Here is a 17,223-nt window from a genome sequence, read left to right as displayed (position 1 = left end):
TTCCTACCGCTGCCGCACGCCAGGCTGCGCCGGTGGAGAACTCCATGTCCCAGGGGGCAGTGCGAGTGCGGCCCCGTGGGAGGGGCGGCGGGGACACCCCGCGTTCCCGGGCGAGGCGGCGCACATGCGCGCCGTGAAGATGGCACCTGCTGGCGGGCTGGCGCGGGGTCCGTGGGTGCTGCTGGCCGTGCTGGCCCTGCTGGCCCCGGCCGCGCTCGCCCTCACCGAGCGCTACCCGGCGCTGTCCCTGTTCCAGCAGGAGCGGCACCGGCAGCGCCACGGCCCGGCGGGGGAGTGGGCGGAGCAGTACTCGGCCGAGTGCGGTGAGTCAGGGACGTCGCCGCGGTGACCGCCCGCGGTGCGGGGTGCCGGCGGGCCCCGGGCTGTGCCGCCGCTGCCCTCGGCTGGCGCACAGCGAGGCTGCCCGAGGGTGAGCGGCAGCGCCGTGCCCGCCGCGCCCGTGTGTGGCGCGGAGCCACAGGGGCTGCGGCAGCGAGCCCGGGAAAACCTCTCACCCCTGCGCGGGCGAGCCTTAGGTACCACACGCAGTGTCCCTGCTGCCCGTTCACCTCCGAGCCCGGCTGCTGGACTCTGCTGCTTTTTCCTTCCCGCGCTCAGTAGTTTGGGGATATGCCTGTACTCCCTGCTTGTGTTACTGGGTCTCTCAGTACAAGGAGCTGCCGGAGACGGTCCAGCGGTCTGGAGCGTCTCTCACGAAGAGAGAATCTGGGAGCTAGGCATGTTTAGTCTAAAGGAAAGAAGATTGAGAGAGAATCCAGACTTTTTAGTGATGCCCAGAGATAGGAGGAGGAGCAGTGACCACAAACTTAAATACAAGTTCCAGTTCAACTTGGGGGAGAACCGCTTTGTATGAGGATGTCGGAGGACTTGGAACAGGCTGCCCAAGGAGCTTACAGAGTTTCTCTATCTGGAGACGTTCAAAACCTACCTGAATGTGTTCTTGTGTCACCTGCTCAAGGTGACCCTGCAGGAGGGTTGGACTGGATGATCTCCATAGGTCTCTTCCAACCATATCAGTTCTTTGTTTCAGTGAGGTGCGGCTCATTTTCATTTCAGCTACATTACATCTATTTTACTGGTGACTTGGATGCTTCTCTTATGAGTACCAAGTTTGAGTAGCAGATCTTCTGCTGTTTTTCAAGTTAATTGATGTCTTGTAATGCAGGCATAGTTAAAACTGTTTTTATCTGCTTGAGTATCTTTTGTATCTGGATCATGTGGCTTAATGTGTTGTGATTGTTGATTTTGAGCATGGTGTGAATGAGCCATACAAACATGCCAGTCTGAATCGCAATGTGCACACAATGCAGATGAAGAAAAAGGTCTATCAATTGCTTGGAATGTGATACTAAATTATGTATAAGAGAATAAACAGTGATGTGTCGTAACATCCTAGCTGTCAGCATGGTTTTGTGATTTTTTCCCCTGCCCTTTATTTCATAAAGCCTATGCTCATATCAGCAATTCCATGGTCCCTAACAACTAATATAAAACTAATGTAATCCACTTGAATAACAGACTTAGTGGAAATAACTTCTTATGAGTTTCCTGCACCTGGGTTTTTGCTTTCTCCCCTCCTTTCTGTATGTGCTTTTGTCTTCACACTATAAAGTTCTTCGTTTAGTTTTTATCACCTTTGTGTGTGTGTGGCTGCAGTGGCTGAGAGCCATAGTACCTAAAGGTGAAACCAGATCTTGAAAGTTATCTCAGGTAACCGTTGCTACAAATTATTCAAGCTTAAGCATAAAACAAGAAGACTTTCACCCAGTGTTGAGATAAAAATCTGTACACCCTACAAGTTAATAAATGGCAAAGCACTTGATTACATCTGTTACTAGACCTGACGTGAATGATTGACTCAAGGCACTCCTTCAGAGGTGGAATTGGAAGATTAGATTCTGATTTAACGGCGGATGTTGTTTTAAAGAAACCGGTGTAGCTAGGATTGGTACAAAGAGTTCTGCTTGAATCATCAGGTGTCTCAGGTACCTTGCATGCACTGGGAGTAAGATAGGCCTTACTTAACAGAACAACTAACTTACTTTCAAATAGCTCTATACCAATTCACTCCTTGCTGTTTACATGCTAGGACTAAATGAATTGCCAATTGAAAAATTCCTTGAGCTCTCAGTCTTTGTTTTAGTACAACTTGCACAGAAGCTGAGATTTTTTTTTGGTCTCAAGTAGTTTTCCCTGTAGCCTACTACAAGGTCCAAAGTACTTTCTCTGGCTTGTGTTTCTGAAAATGAAGAAAACTTCATTTTCATGAAGTTGTTAATGTGGTTCAGTTTTGATTGTGTCTGACTTGCAGACAAAGGCAGATCCATTTCTCCATGAGAGTAAAGCAGTTTGTTTCCCCAAGAACTGCAGGATTTGAGGGAGTCTTTCCCTGCTGTAGCTTGTATCAAGCTTGTGGCTTGGCTGTCTAATTACCTACCACCTAACAAAAAATTAAATTATTTCAGTAAATCCTTGCTGTTATGAAGAAAATTATTCCAGAAGTAGGCCATGCCTGCACCTCTTTGTTTTGATGTCTGAAGCAAAAGTTTCTTGTTGAGTCTGCAGCCAAAACTCTGAAGTTATTGAATCAAAAGCCCCAACAGGAGCAAGTAACGTGTTAATAACGCTGGCGTAGCACAGGAGTGTTTGACCAATGTGAAGAACAAAGGGCAGTGATGAAACGTCATGCTGGCAGCGCTCTTTTTGGAAACTGTGAATGGTTTGCTACTGTTCTCACAGGACTGACTTTAAACTTTGAACTTCTGCTTTTTACTACCCTTGCTTTTGTTGTAAAACTTCTCCCACTGGTTATCATTTATGGCTCAATGTAGATCCAAGTTCCTGTTTACAGGGAATGATTTTAGATGCTTCCTTTATTTCTCTTTACAAGAAGACTGTTTCTTTTTCTTTTTTAGCTCTGTGCTTATGAGAGATAGGGAATTAATTACTACAGTCCTTAAGAAGTCAAAATATAAGAGCACACCCTGCCCCTCAGCCTTTCAAACTTAGCATCATTTAGATTTACAAACATCAAGGGAGATGATAAAATTTGGTATTTGTGACATGGTTTCAAGGACATAATGCAGTATATTTTCTCTTTCTTGTTTATTCTTGAAATATTTAAAGATGATAGAAGCTCTAGGTTCCAAAGGTTTGAAAGTCAACAGTTCTATTGGAATAGCAATTAAAAGCATGACATAGAGGAAGGAGTGGTTTCTGTTGCCTATCAATCTGAGGGAGTAGTTGATTATTATTGTTACTTCTTTATTTGTTTGATATCTTAAACTTTTTCTCTGCGATGCCAACAAGCTGTGTTTGACTTTTAGGAGAAATGAATCAGCCTTATGCTTTTTGAAATTACATTCTTAGTAGCTTACCTTTGTATATGTTTGGTCAATTAGAGTTCATTATTCTGTCTGCTTTTTACAGTATTTATACCTCTGTTTTCTGCAGCTTTCCCCTATGTCTTTGTGGTCCATTCCATTTATATCCTTCTCTGCGATTGGAATGAATTTTATCTGCTACTTTTTGGATGAGAGAATGAAATCATAATGCTGAAAGAAGACATGCCTACTCCAAGCCCTTGTTATTTGCTTCCAGCTTCCTCCTTTTTCACCTCTGCCCCATTTTTTTAGCACTTCTTTTTATTAATCTATTCATAACCAGAAGCATAAACATAAGTAGGGATAAAACTAATTAGATGAAGCTTTCATGTCAGCTGTTGCTTCCCTGGCTCTGTGGGTGTAATGCTATGGGTAGAGAGCACTTCATGAAAGTTCTGCCCTGAGGGATGCCCTGTGGGGAAGCTGTTCAGCCAAACATGAGGAAATGTGAGATGAGATGATAGAACATATACTCTATGAGTTCCTAAAAGTATTTTCTCTCTCTTCTCCCAGATTCATCATTTTTGCACTTCCATGACTCGGATTGTGACATAGGAGGATCATCTTCCTGTGAATCTATACTTTCCTTGAATACAGAAAAAGTTCTGGTATGTTATCAAGAATATAATGTACAAAATAATTTTACTAGATTGTTGAAGTTGCAGACTACTTCAGCTGCATAACCAGTTAGAATGAAGTTCAGGGAAATAAATGCAAATAGATCTGTTAATCAGTAGGCATTGCTGCCCAAAAGGCTTCAGTATGAATAAACTCAAGTTGCTCATAAAAGTATTACTTTGTAGTTATCTGTCATGAGTCTTTAGGGCTGTCAACTAATTGAAGCAGATGTTGTCACTGAGAGCTAACCTTCACCTCAATTAATTAACCAATTAATTTTTTGGTTTTGGGGGTGCAGGGGCTATGCCTGAAAAAGGGAGAGGTGCATTAGCTTTTTCCCAGATTAGCTTCCTGAGGTTTACTGAAAAATGCATGTAGAAGTAAGAGTAATAACTTCTAGTCTCTACAGAAGTAGCACTGTGCAAAGATGAGAGTTAGAGGCTTCAGACTGTGTTTCACTAAATGTGATACTGACGTGGCATGTGAAGAATATTCTGACAAAAGAAGAGTATTTTTTGGTAGAGAGACCTCAAGAGGACTAGTTTGCAATTTGGGTTTTCTTGCAGCACTATTCTTAGCCTTTTGAGAACAAAGGTTTGATGTTACATCTTCAGTCCAGTAGAATGCAGGTGTTGAAAATTTTCAAATCATTTCCATGTGAATTAACAAAGTAGCTTTGGCAAATTTTTAGAAATTATTGGCTGAGGGAATGTGTAAACAATATTTTAACTGGAAGCAACTTCTCCAAAGGTGGCCCTTGGAATTAAAATTACTGTACTGCAAATCCACTAAGCCAATTGTTTGACTTGAATATTCTCCTTAGACTTCATCATATCTTGGTCAGGAGATCTTTCCAGTCTAGTCCAGCAGTACCAGCAATTCTTTCTAACAATGAAATGTGTATTTGTTAGAAAGAAATTTCCCCGTTAAAAAACCCCAAAATATTTGTTTTAAAGAGAGCAAGAATTAAACCTGTTGGGATATGGTGCTATGATGAGAATTCTGTTTCTTGAAGACAGAGTGACTGATGTTTTTTGAGTGTAGAGCTGCAGGATGTTTAACCTGTACCTGAATTCAGAGTTTGTTGAGGAAGTGTGAAACTACTTCTCTGCCACCACAACGGTTCTGTCACCCTGTAATGTCAAAACACATGAAGTAGTGGTACTTCTCCTGCTGTCACATGCAGCTCAGTAATCCATAGGAAATCATTCTAATGTATTGTGAGATCCTTCTGCTTGGGGCTTATTTTCCAACACCAGTGTGGGATCTGGCTAGATCTTTGTCTGCAGACAAAGATGTGTAGATCTGCTGATGTAAATCCATCAAGGAAGAGATTGTCCTTCAGTAAAAATGTTGTGCCCTTTTTCCTAATATTAAGACAACTATAGAAGAATAATGTTTTGTAGAGTTGTTAAAGGTCATTTTCTGAATATTGCATGATGGCCATTGGTGATATGAAAGCGTTGCGTTGGTAAATACATGTGGATTGCAATGTAGATTCAGTTTTCTTATTGTTATATCTGTTGAACTCTGCTCATTTTTGTGCTGTTTTACTAATGGCTTTTCTCTATAAGGGAAATAACTGCCACACTCTGTTAGTGTAGAGGTACAGATACAGGCAGAGTAACAATTTTCAGTGGTATAGTGTAATGTAGAGCTCATACAGCGCCTTCAATTGCAGTAAAAATTAAAAAGTTTCTAAAATCCATTTGCTAATCATTCTTGTTTTCCAAAACACTAAATTCTTAGAGCAGACCAGATGTTCTCCTCATTATTAGACACACAGGGCAAAAACTGTGCAGTGGAATCTGGCCATTTAACTTCTGCACTTTTTAGGTAAATGAAATGTCTGTGTTGTGGACACAGTTAATGAGACTACTTTTGATTGGACAGGCAAAACAACCTTAAAGGAGAACAGTAGTGGAAACAAGCTGTTTAGTTGAATTGAAAGAAGATAACTGAATGGAGAGAGATGTTATTTCCCCCCCTTCTTGTTTCCTAAAACAGTTTGAAAGACCAATTGATTTAAATGAACATTTTGTATTTTTCTAAGATAAATTGCTCTGGTAGGCTTTCAGCTGTCTATGAAAAGTATTTGTGGAAATAAATAGAGCTGAATATTTCTACATTTCTAGGGGGTTGTCTTTGACACTGTTGGTTTCTATAGGTGCATTTTTAGGGAACAGACATCCTAGATAAGACTACAGTTTGAACAAAGTGTAGAGCTGATAGAATGTCATTTTTGAAAGGACAGCCTCTTTAGTATGGCATTGTGAAGTTTAGCTTTCTAAACTTCTATATTGATGTGTTCTATATTGATGGAGTGATGCTCTTTTCAGTGTTTATTTTCAGTGTTTTACTTTTCTGCAGTACTCTTCCCTTGCAGGAGACAAAGGAATAATTATAGGGCAAACAGTGTAAACTTTCATAAGAAGTAAGGTGTCTTAAGAAGGCCAGAAAACTTGACCTTAAGCAATCCAGAAGCATCAGTCCCTGGTAAAATGCTGACAATGTTGTTTCTGAGGTTTGATTACCCTTATGTTAGAGCAGAAAACAGCAGCATCTGACTGAAGAGGAGCTTTTCTCCCTGTGGAAGACTAGGAATGAACTTGATTTCAGTTACCTTAGTGAAATCACATTCGTTTTAACTTTGTGTTTTAAGGCATTCTCTTAAGGATTTAAGACATGGATTTTCTATTAAATTCTGTGTTGTTGTTTGCTGAACACTTGAAAATATGATGTTTTACAGAGTCAAGCGAAGTTGCTTGCAGAACAAAAACGATTTCCATTTGCTACTGATAATGACAACACAAATGAAGAACTGGGTAAGATGCTTTATATAAGGTTTGTGCAGGTGAATGATGTGCTAATTATTAGCATTAAATGTTTTGAAAATTGATGATTGAAGTGATGCATTAACTTCAAATTGATCGTAGTAAGTCTGGAAATACAGCAAGTTTTCTCTGGTCGTATAAAGCAAAAAAAATGATGCTAAAAACCTTTCCTGCTTTCTTCACTAGAATTCTTCACCATGTCTGCTTAAGCAGATGTTCAAAAAGAATGCTGATTAAATCCTTTTTAATATGCTCAGCTACTTCCTGTTTCCATTTTTCTGTGATTATTGATGACTAAAACTGTTCAAACATCCAGAAAATGCTACCAATGCAATATGCTTTCTATGAAGCATAGATCTTGGATCTGTTTCCTGTCTCCACACTCCTCCCATCAAAACTTATGTGCAGCAGGAAGACTTTCTGAATTATGTCTTAGGCTGCTACTTGAAGTTTTTTCAAAGCACACTCGGCACAAAGAAATGGGAGCATTTCTAATAAATGAGCAGGATATACTTTCCTCAGGGGACTCAAAAATGGAGTTGCAATGCTTCTTCAAATAGAGGTATTACAAGGTAGCCAAGAGATTGTTGAGGACGTGTCAAGGAAGGCAGCAGACCTTCTTTTGTGTAACAGGAAAGAGAGATTTTAATCCCCTCTAATGAATTTAAAATAATTAAGAAGGTTTTTTTTCTGGCTTAGTTTCTACCTTCATGAATTTATCCAGGAAAATTTGGGGGCTTAATCTTTTTTAATATTCCTAGACTACCTAGCTCTATGTTCATAGAATCCTGCAAAGAATACGAAGCTTCTATTCAGATGAAAATATCTGGTACTTCTAGTATCTGTTCTGTAGACTTGGAATACTCTGCTAGAAGGTCTCTTTCCTCATGTTTGGCATGTAGACTGGCACCTATCTACCCACTTTAGTCCGAGGATGTTGTGGTGTGAGGAGCCTGGTTTGGTCCTTCTCGTTTTTGCATGTTGCTTTTAACTGTTCTGAGGAGAAGTAACACAGAATGTATGGGGCCTTCTGAAGGAATATTGAGACTGAAATACTTTGGCCAATGGGCCATTGTTAACCATTAGATTTTTTCATAATGAAGTACTTGTAGTTTTGTAATATTAAAGATTAAAAAATCAAGAGGATACTGTTTAAAAGAAGTTGGTACTGTATCAGGTACTAGCTGTCAGCCGCTCGCCAGAGTTTTGCAGACAATTCACAGTTCAGTGTGGCATTTTGCCAAGTATCTTGTATAAACTGAATACAGTTGTTATCAGTAAAGCAACTGAGTGACAATGTAAGTCTTGGTTATCTTGTGTCCTCCAGATTTTTTCTTAACCCTGAAATGGTTGAGTTGACTTTATTTTATGTTCCACTTTTTCTGTGTTCTGGGATTCGAAGCCTAAAGATGATAGTAATAACTGTATAGTCTTGAAGAAGAATGAAATGAGGAAAATTCAAGAGCTCTTCATCCTGTCCTTCCCCCTGGCCATTTTTTTTCCTTTTTTGGTAATCCTATGTATTTGTGCCAAGTGAAGCTTTTTATGTATTGAGGAGAAAGCTTATATTGCACACAAATATTTCCTTCTTCATAATAGAAGTGCTCTGAGTATGAGACAAGCTCTGGATTAAATACACTTCTTATTTCTTTTTCATTTAACTTTTCCTTTTTTAATGAACTGTTTAGCAGCTCTTAGCAGCACTGCCAAAACAATGTGGCTCTGCCTGCCTGAAAGATGTCTGTGTCCTGTTAATAATGCCTTTGCTTTAAATGACTTACTTGTCTCTTCTCATGTTTGAATAAATAATTAAGCTAAGAGGTGCCTCTTCTGTTGCTAAATTCACTGTAGGTGGGGAAAGGTGAAATCTGCTTGTAGTTCCACTGCCAGCTGTTTGAACAAACTGCCTGGGGAAAAGTTCTCTCTAACTTTCATAGCTGTGGTCTTCAAGGTACTGGGTAGATAGAGCTTAGTCCAGAGTTAAGAATAGTGAGAGATTAAAACATGCAAAATGAAACAATCTTGAGATATTCAGGTGTCAGAACTGAACTTCAGTCATGCAAGCAAAACTACAGCTTTCCAGTCTTGTGATTTGACTGTGTTTTTATATCTTGTGGAGATTACAGGCACGTATTTCTAATGGTCTGTTTCTTTTTCAAACACTTGGCTTCTACTTCAAAATGGGGGGATGCACAAGAACTTGAAAGCTTTTCATAATTATAACATAGCTGAAGATTCAGTTGTTTTTCAGTTTCTGTTTTATAAATAGTGAAATCAGTTTAGTTGAAGTATTTCTAGGTAATTCAAATGAAGGAAAATCTTATTGTGAACTAATAAAGTTTATTAATATGTGCACAAACAAGTAGAAGTTCCCTAATCAAAGTGTCAAAAAAACTTAGCCAGGTGACACTTCTGAGAAAGCATCCAAAACTGTTGTATTGGGATCATAGTGCCTTTTCTGATCCTAAGTATTTGAGAAGCAAACATGGGTCCTTTCCTAAAGGACTTGTAAAAAGGAGAGAAAAAGCCCACAAGTAGATCACAAAATCCCAAAAAAGCTCTGAAGAGCACAGTATGAATTGAGTAATTCATGAATGCTAGGTAATGGCTGAGGGAAGTCATGTCATTTTGGTGGCCATTCAGGAATCCTCTGATTAAAATAATCTTCACTGCCATGTAGCAACTTAAACATTTTACAATTTGGTAGTATTTAATAGCTTTAAAAAGTGATTTTTTTTTCTGTGTTATTTACATTTTTAATGTTTTCTTAGCAATTGCATACGTGTTGATTGGCAACGGCTTGTATGATGAAGCTATACGACATTTTTCAACAATGCTGCAGGTAAGTTTTCTGCTTAAAATAACTTAATGAAAATATCCATTGCCACATATGGCTTTTAATAAAACAAATATTAAATTAAGGATTTTAAAATGAGAGTAATTATTCTACTGTTTGTTCATTTTCTTTTCCATCCAAACGTAAGCATACTGTTAGAACTGGGTGATCAGTATCTTGCTTATTTGGTGAGTATTTTTCTCATCTGTAGGCATAAAGTTTTTATGGCACTTTGACCATAAAAAGCACGTGTTTTCAGAGGCCTGACCTCTGCAGAGCTGAAGTTTCTTAGATTGTCTGCTTGTTGTGTAGGATGAGATATTTTAAAGTAGACTTTTTTGGGTGACAGCATGGTGCCAATAACATGAGAAAAAAAGCCCTGATAGAGATAATTTATTGCTAGTGGCAAGTAACACATTGCTTTCACAGTGATAAATGATTTTGTATGCTGCCTTTGACCTTTTTCAATGGTAAGAATTTAATTAGTTTAATATATAAATAAAACATAACTAATACTTATGAGTGTTTTTCCTGACCAAAATAAAGAATTCAGAATCTTCTACAGTTAATCAAGTAGGAGGTAGTCACATTTAAAACAAAATCAGCCCCAACAATATTATATGCTTCAACTAAAGATTTTAAAAATACTGCATTTTTATGGCTAAAAACCTGGAACGTTCAGAAGCATGGACATACTTTTTCATTTAAACTGTTTAAAGTACACAAATGCAAGCTGGAAGCAATATTGCAAATAGTGGCATGTATTTCTTTTAAGTGTCACATGGCTTGTTCTTAAATTGACTGGAAGTGTGGCAATTTAATGGAATTATTCCAGGGAATTTATCTGAGGACAAGAATGTTTGGGGGTTTTGTGTGCTTTTATTTTTATTTGGTTGATACCAAATAAACCAAATAAAAGTTTTTAGTGATATCTGTCTTTGATTTGCTTTAATGTGAGGATTTTTTTTTACCCTAATGAGAAATCCTGCTTTCAAAACCACTGGATTTACATATTGTTTCCTGTGTTTATTTGAAGGAAACTTAATACTTAAAAGGTGAAGATAAGCAAGATACACCAACTGTAGAAAGATTCTGGGAGAAGCATTTATGTGCTAGAGTTCTTCTGCAGTGGCCACATCTCAGTTTAAAGTCTGCTTTAATATCATACTTATGGTATGCCTGAAAGGCTGTAAAGTAATCATGATTGTTCATTCAGTTTTCCACAATGCAATTTTAAATACATATAAAGTGAGCATTAAAACATTTAACTGAATAAACCAGCCTTGCTTAGCTATAGTATTAAGAGTAGGAAGCTATACCTACTGTTGATGTAGCCAAGCATAAACTTGGAATAAGTTGGAGTCTGGCAAGCTGCCAGCACTGATATGCCACTATTCTGTTGTTTTGTCCAGAGCAGTTTGTTTCTTAGGAAACAGTTTGTTTCTTGGCAGATGTCCCAGTTAAAAAAGACCAGGCCTGTGCTACAAACTTTGTAGGACAGCTGTGTTCCTTGCAGGTGTGAAGGTGGTGATTCCTGCCTGGTTTTCAGGGAAACTTTGCTGTATAGGCATTGTTGTGTTGACAAAACAGTTTTGCTGTATAGTTCTTGAAACTTGTGTGGGAAACTGTGGTTGGAGTAAATGACATCAAACAAGAAGTAGATTTACTATGTAGGGTGCATCCTGTCTAAGTGCCCAAGTAGGAAAGTCACAAAATTAAATCTAACCCAGGGAAAGTTGGTTTGAATTTTACAGAACTATTTTAGTAGAATACCTCTGGTTTTAGCTGCTGTCTGAATATAAATTTCATAAGGATGTCATAATATCTTGCTCCCAAATTTTAAATCTCAAATTTAAATTGCATGGAAAATAAGCTTTGAGTTGCCAAATTGTATGTTTTTTATCAGTTCAGTGACATGAGACCGAAGTTACATAATTACCACTAAGGTTACAACTATTGCAATGGGTAACAGAGTATTCTAATGAATACTGTGTATTGTAATCTAGTCTAATGTACACAGGGTAATAGTTTTGGTAGGTGGCACGATAACTGCTCTCTGTTTGGCTTTTTTATCAGCAAAATACTCCAGAACAATTCCATTAAATTGAATTGGAAGTTGTGAGCACATGAAAGTATGGAGTGTAATACAATAAATTTCTTTGCCTGGTAGCTGTGATTGTTCATTGCTTACTACTTTAGATCAGCTAAAATTAAATACATATTGAAAAACCAAAAAACCCACACCACAAATTAATATTTTATTTGTTTAACAGGAAGAACCAGAGCTGGTTAGTGCAATTTATGGACGAGGGATAGCATATGGAAAAAAAGGACTGCATGTGAGTAGATAATTTTTTAAATTAATATCTGATTGAATTATTTGAGTCTGAACTATCAGAAAGCCTGTAATAGGAATAACTAGACTGATGGGAATGTGTTAAGTACACCCCTAAGTCTTTGTGCTCCTCTGTTTCATGAGGAGTCTGTCCCTTGGCTGGTGCACTGTATGACATGGAGGGATCTAGCAGATCATGCTGCTCAAGCCATGGGTGCATTTGCTTTGTGAGACTGTGGAAGTAAAGCTGCACAATGTAAGTGTGCCAAAGGAGGAGATTGGGCACTGTTGTGAGTGCTAGATAGTAAGGCTGTGAGCCACAGCTTCTTGAAAGAGTTGCCTATTAAGATAACAGGCAGTATTTTGCCTCTGAGAGAAATTTATGAAGTCCCACTGAATTCATCTCCATACCTCAGCTGTATTTGGAAATGAAAAAGTCTTTTGCAGCCTGGAAACGTTGTCAGCTCATCCAATACAGTGGACTTTGCATTGCTTTTTGGTTGCTTATGCCTCATGATAAGTATACCACTTTGAATTTGTGAAAAAAAAATCAAAATTACTTGGTTGCAATACTTAATGCTCGAATAACTTCTTGATCCGAGAGAAATTTGAGAAATTTATGAGTAGACTCTGGTCCCTGTAGGAATTTATGGCCAGTTGAATCATGGTTGAATAGTTGCTAGAGTTCTAGAAGAATGAATAATTTAATAACTCCTTGAAAATTTTCTTTTTCAGAGTGTTTAATTATCTAGGGATACTGTCAAGAGCTTGAGGTCCCTCATATTTGCTTGTTTTTAACATAAATGTGAGTTTGTTTTCTTGGTTTAGCTAGGTGCTGATACAGTTTCACTTGGTAAAAGTTTTTGAGTGACACCTTCAAGACACAAAGATGATACTAAGCACAAAATTTCTTTGCTTTGAGAAAAAACAATCAATGGAATCTAATCTAGAATGTGCTGTATAATTACTTAGAATTTTTTTCCAATGAAGTAATTACTTCCATCCTATTGATTAACTACTTAATTGAGGACAGTTTATAATTTTAGATAGGCAGGATGCTGTTGGCATCATCCCAATTATCAGTACTACTTGGCTTAAGTTGCAGACAGTGCTGATGACAGCACTGTGGGTATGAGTGTTCCTGTGTGTTGGAATTCATGTGTGAGCTTGAACCAGCTTTGCTGCCAAGCAAAGTACCTCTGGAGCTATAAATCTAATATTTATTCACAGAGTTACTTAATAAATTATTAGAGGTACAACATAAAGATTATGTGTAGAAACAAAGTTCAGTTTCGTTGTTTGTACCAGACGTGGTTTTTTCCAGCTATTTGCAGAATAATGCATCTTGATGTTTTTACCAAAGATGTGAAGAGCTTTTAATGTCAACTGTTACACTTTCAAACACTTAGCCAATCTAGTTGTCCTTCATCTTGAGAGTATATCAGTCTAAGCGTGCACAGTTGTTCACCTTGTTTATTTTTCTCATTTCCAGGATATGAAAAACGCTGAACTTGCCCTGTTTGAGCTCAGCAGGGTGATTAGTCTAGAACCAGATCATCCTGAAGTATTTGAACAGCGAGCAGAAGTGAGCATTTTTTGTGTCTTCTCAGACTTTAGGAGAAGTTGCAATTATACTGTGTTTCCAGTCATATCTTAACTGACTTAATGCCTAAAGCTTGATTTTTTGTTCTCCTTTCTTTTAAAATATACACATTTCCTCTCAAACAGTGTAATTTGTGGAATATTTAGTTTTAAAATAAGACACAGACCATATAGAGTTATTTTAGCCAATGGAACTGCATGTATTATGTTGACATACTATATAACATGATCATTTGTGTTTACGTTTTTTTATGAAATTAATGAAAATATCACTTGAACCTTACTGTTTGCACCTTTTGTCACCTTAGTGAATCTGCAGTGAATACTAATTGTTAAAATACCAAATTTTTAAAAAATTTAATGTTCTGGGTTTATATTTCTGCATGTAATTTAAAAATCATTCCAACCCACATGTATTTTTTATTTTAAAAATCAAGTTTTGTTTTGCTAACTACATTACAGAAAATGTTAAGGGTGTTAAGAAGCAGCTTTGTAGACAAACCAAAAGTATAAATATTATATTATAGTATATATATTATATTATATTATAGTATATATAATATACTATATATATTATATATGCTATATATATTATATATACTATATATACTATATATACTATATATATAGTATATATAATATATTATATATATTATAGTATAAATATTATATTATATTATAGTATATTATAAAAACATTAAAACTCTGAATATTATGGCAGCTATCACTATACAGTGATAGCTGCCATAATATTCAGAGTTTTAATGTTTTTAATGACCTCTTAGCACATTTGTTAACCTTGATCTAAAAATGTGAAGGACGTTAAAATAATTGGAAATGGACCATTTTCCATTGGGGGAATGTTTTTTTTCAAATTAGGTTGTGGAGGATACTTTAATTACATTTTCGTTTAAATATGTTGAAATCACTTGAAATTGAGTATTTTGCTTTGATCGACTTGTTTTTGGTTTGGAATACAGGATTTCTGAATATGTGGTGATGTTCATGTACACTGATAGTTTGGAGAAAAATTCTTCCAGATTTACTCTTTCATAGGGATTTAAAAGCCATAATTACTGACATTTACAGTGGAACTTTCCAACCTATTCTAGCAAATACAATTACTCTGTTAAAGCTGAACATGGAAAAGAATAATCTTCTATTTCTAAAACAAGTCCATTCAGTCTGTCTGCTCTAAACTGTATTTTGGTTTTGTACTCTTAGATATTGTCCCCACTAGGACGAATCAGTGAAGCATTATCAGATCTCACCAAAGCTATTCAGCTACAACCATCAGCAAGGCTCTACAGGCACAGAGGTACCCTTTACTTCATATCTGAGGTTAGTGGAGTTTGGGGATTCTCTTTGGCTTTGGTTGATTTGGATGTTGTTCATGATTTTGTTGACTTCTGTTCTAGTTCTTAATTTTGTTCTAGAACTTCTTTCCTATTTAGTTAAAAAAACCTAAACCATTCTAATAACAAAAGCCTTGCTTCTCCTGTAGCTGCTTTCTGACAGTTCAGGAGTATTCACAAAGTATTTCAATGACAAATCTATTTAATGCTGAGAATCAGAGGACAAGTACCTTGCATGCACACCTCAGATACTTTTGTGTTTGAGGAGTAGGAAGTAGATAAAGACTTTGACATGATTTATAATCTGCAGTTAATTAGTATTGATAAACACCAGTCTAAGAAGGAAAATACTTACGGCCAAGGCAGTAAGTCTTTTATATACTTAAAAAAACACTTCTCACAATAAACAAAAAACCCCTACAAAAATGCTAACATCCCATTTTGCTATATGATCTGTGTGTGGTGTTCTTAAAGCTTTAATGTAGAACAAGTAGCTTTATCTTCAAAGATTGTGTGAATACTAGATAGCTGATTTCCTGCTTGATTCTTTTGATTTTACTGTTTGCCTCCAGCTATTTTTCCATTTACTTTACTATGTTTTATACAGCCCTTTCTGTAAAAGTTGGAAGTGTGTTGTGCATTCTTTAATGTTCTGATTGGTAATTGATAATCATTGCTGCTTAGCCATGAGACTGACTTCATATATTAAACAAAATTCTCTAGTTTACTTTTATGGAAATAAAAATGCATATTCCTCTTTATTTGTATGGTGTTTTCTGTGTCATCTGAAACCTTCTTTATCATAGGATTATGCAACAGCCCATGAAGATTTTCAGCGCTCACTGGAACTGAACAAAAATCAGCCTATAGCTATGCTTTATAAAGGCTTAACCTTCTTTCACAGAGGACTTCTGAAGGTAAAGCTGTATTAAACAATACTTCATGTGGAACAATGCCCTTTATTTGAAATTATTTCCATAAAACAGTAGAAATATCATTGGTGTTGTATTTTCTCTCACATAAGGAAGATTTTTAAGGTAAGAGCGTGCAAGCAAAACAAAAAGATTCCATTATATGATTTGTAAATACTGCAGGTCTTGTTGAATCTCATTAGGTCAGTGATAATAGGCATGTTCAAGGATAATGCTTTGAAAGATATTTGTACTTAGCACCTCTGCTAGTATTTGTGTGATTATGTTCAAAAATTTCAAAATTAAGTAGAGATTTCCTAAGTTTTAGGAAGGGAAGAGGGATGAAGAAGAAATTAATTTTGAACTCTTTCTTGAATGAGCTAGGGAGTAATAAAGGAAAGTGCTGGTAAAGCCTTGCATTTATGCATGTTTATTTCAATCCTATGTTGTTTCTGGAAGGCTGATATTTAACTTGAGGGAACATACTTGCTCCTTCAGTTTCTAAAATCAGCAGGGAAGTAAGTTCATCCCATGTCTTTAAGTTTTCACCATTTCTAACTCAAAGCTTCTCTCTGTTTTAGGTGTAGTAATATTGCCCGTTTCTTGTTTGTAAAGTATTTAGAGGTGTTGCTGCCATTTTCCAGAGGATAGAGTAATTAGACAAGTTATCTGAAATCCTCAGTTGGAAAAATTAAGATGCAATGGTGTGATTCCTGAATTCAATAGTGGAAGCTGTCTTTTTTGTTTAACCTCTGATAACAGCTTGGGGTTCCTTAAGGGTTGTATGCAGAATCTGGAGGCAACCCAGGACTCTTGAGTTTCAGCCCACTATCTTTCATAGGCAATCACTATTTTTTTAATCTCTATTTTTTTTTGCAGTACACTTCCTCACTTTTTTAGTACCCAAGCAGGTATTTTTTCCACAGTCTCACTGTATACTGTGAGAACATCAGACTGTCGTGGAACTTTTATTGTCTGTGTCTTCTTGCAGTAAGAAGAGACACTTACAAATAATAGTCTGGATTTCTGATTTTCGTTGTAGGCAACAGAGACCCCAAAAAGTGATGGTGAAAATAAAAAGCTGACTGAAAAGTTGACAAAAATAAGTGCTGTCTCAGTTAGCAGAATAGAAGCAAAGTTTTCTTCTTTCTGATACACAGGTCAATACATTTCTGTATTGCCACATCCTTCTCCCCAATTTCTTTTCTCAAAGGAAGCATTTTCCCTCTCTGATGTTCATGTTCAGAGATTATCACTGACTGGTTTTTCATTCCCAGGTACACCTTAGCTTCCAGTCAGATTCAGGCTGCCTTTTAAAGGAAAGCTAT

The 17,223-nt window shown here is 37.1% G+C and overlaps 1 protein-coding gene across 1 annotated transcript in view; it reads left to right on the top strand.

Moving 5' to 3' along the window:
- Nucleotides 1-124: 124 nt before the first annotated feature.
- Nucleotides 125-17,223, top strand: part of TTC13 (tetratricopeptide repeat domain 13) — a 39,438-nt gene continuing 22,339 nt past the window's right edge. Inside the window, exons 1-8 of the mRNA XM_063151671.1 lie at nt 125-323; nt 3,918-4,012; nt 6,772-6,847; nt 9,628-9,698; nt 11,966-12,031; nt 13,520-13,612; nt 14,854-14,970; nt 15,791-15,901. Of these exons, the coding sequence (XP_063007741.1) occupies nt 125-323; nt 3,918-4,012; nt 6,772-6,847; nt 9,628-9,698; nt 11,966-12,031; nt 13,520-13,612; nt 14,854-14,970; nt 15,791-15,901 (828 nt within the window). The remainder of the gene's footprint in view (nt 324-3,917; nt 4,013-6,771; nt 6,848-9,627; nt 9,699-11,965; nt 12,032-13,519; nt 13,613-14,853; nt 14,971-15,790; nt 15,902-17,223) is intronic.

Source organism: Melospiza melodia, chromosome 3, assembly GCF_035770615.1.
Source record: "Melospiza melodia melodia isolate bMelMel2 chromosome 3, bMelMel2.pri, whole genome shotgun sequence".
Taxonomy (NCBI): Eukaryota; Metazoa; Chordata; class Aves; order Passeriformes; family Passerellidae; genus Melospiza; species Melospiza melodia.
The sequence above is the reverse complement of the archived record's forward strand: the minus strand, read 5'-3'. Positions and strand labels throughout refer to the sequence as shown.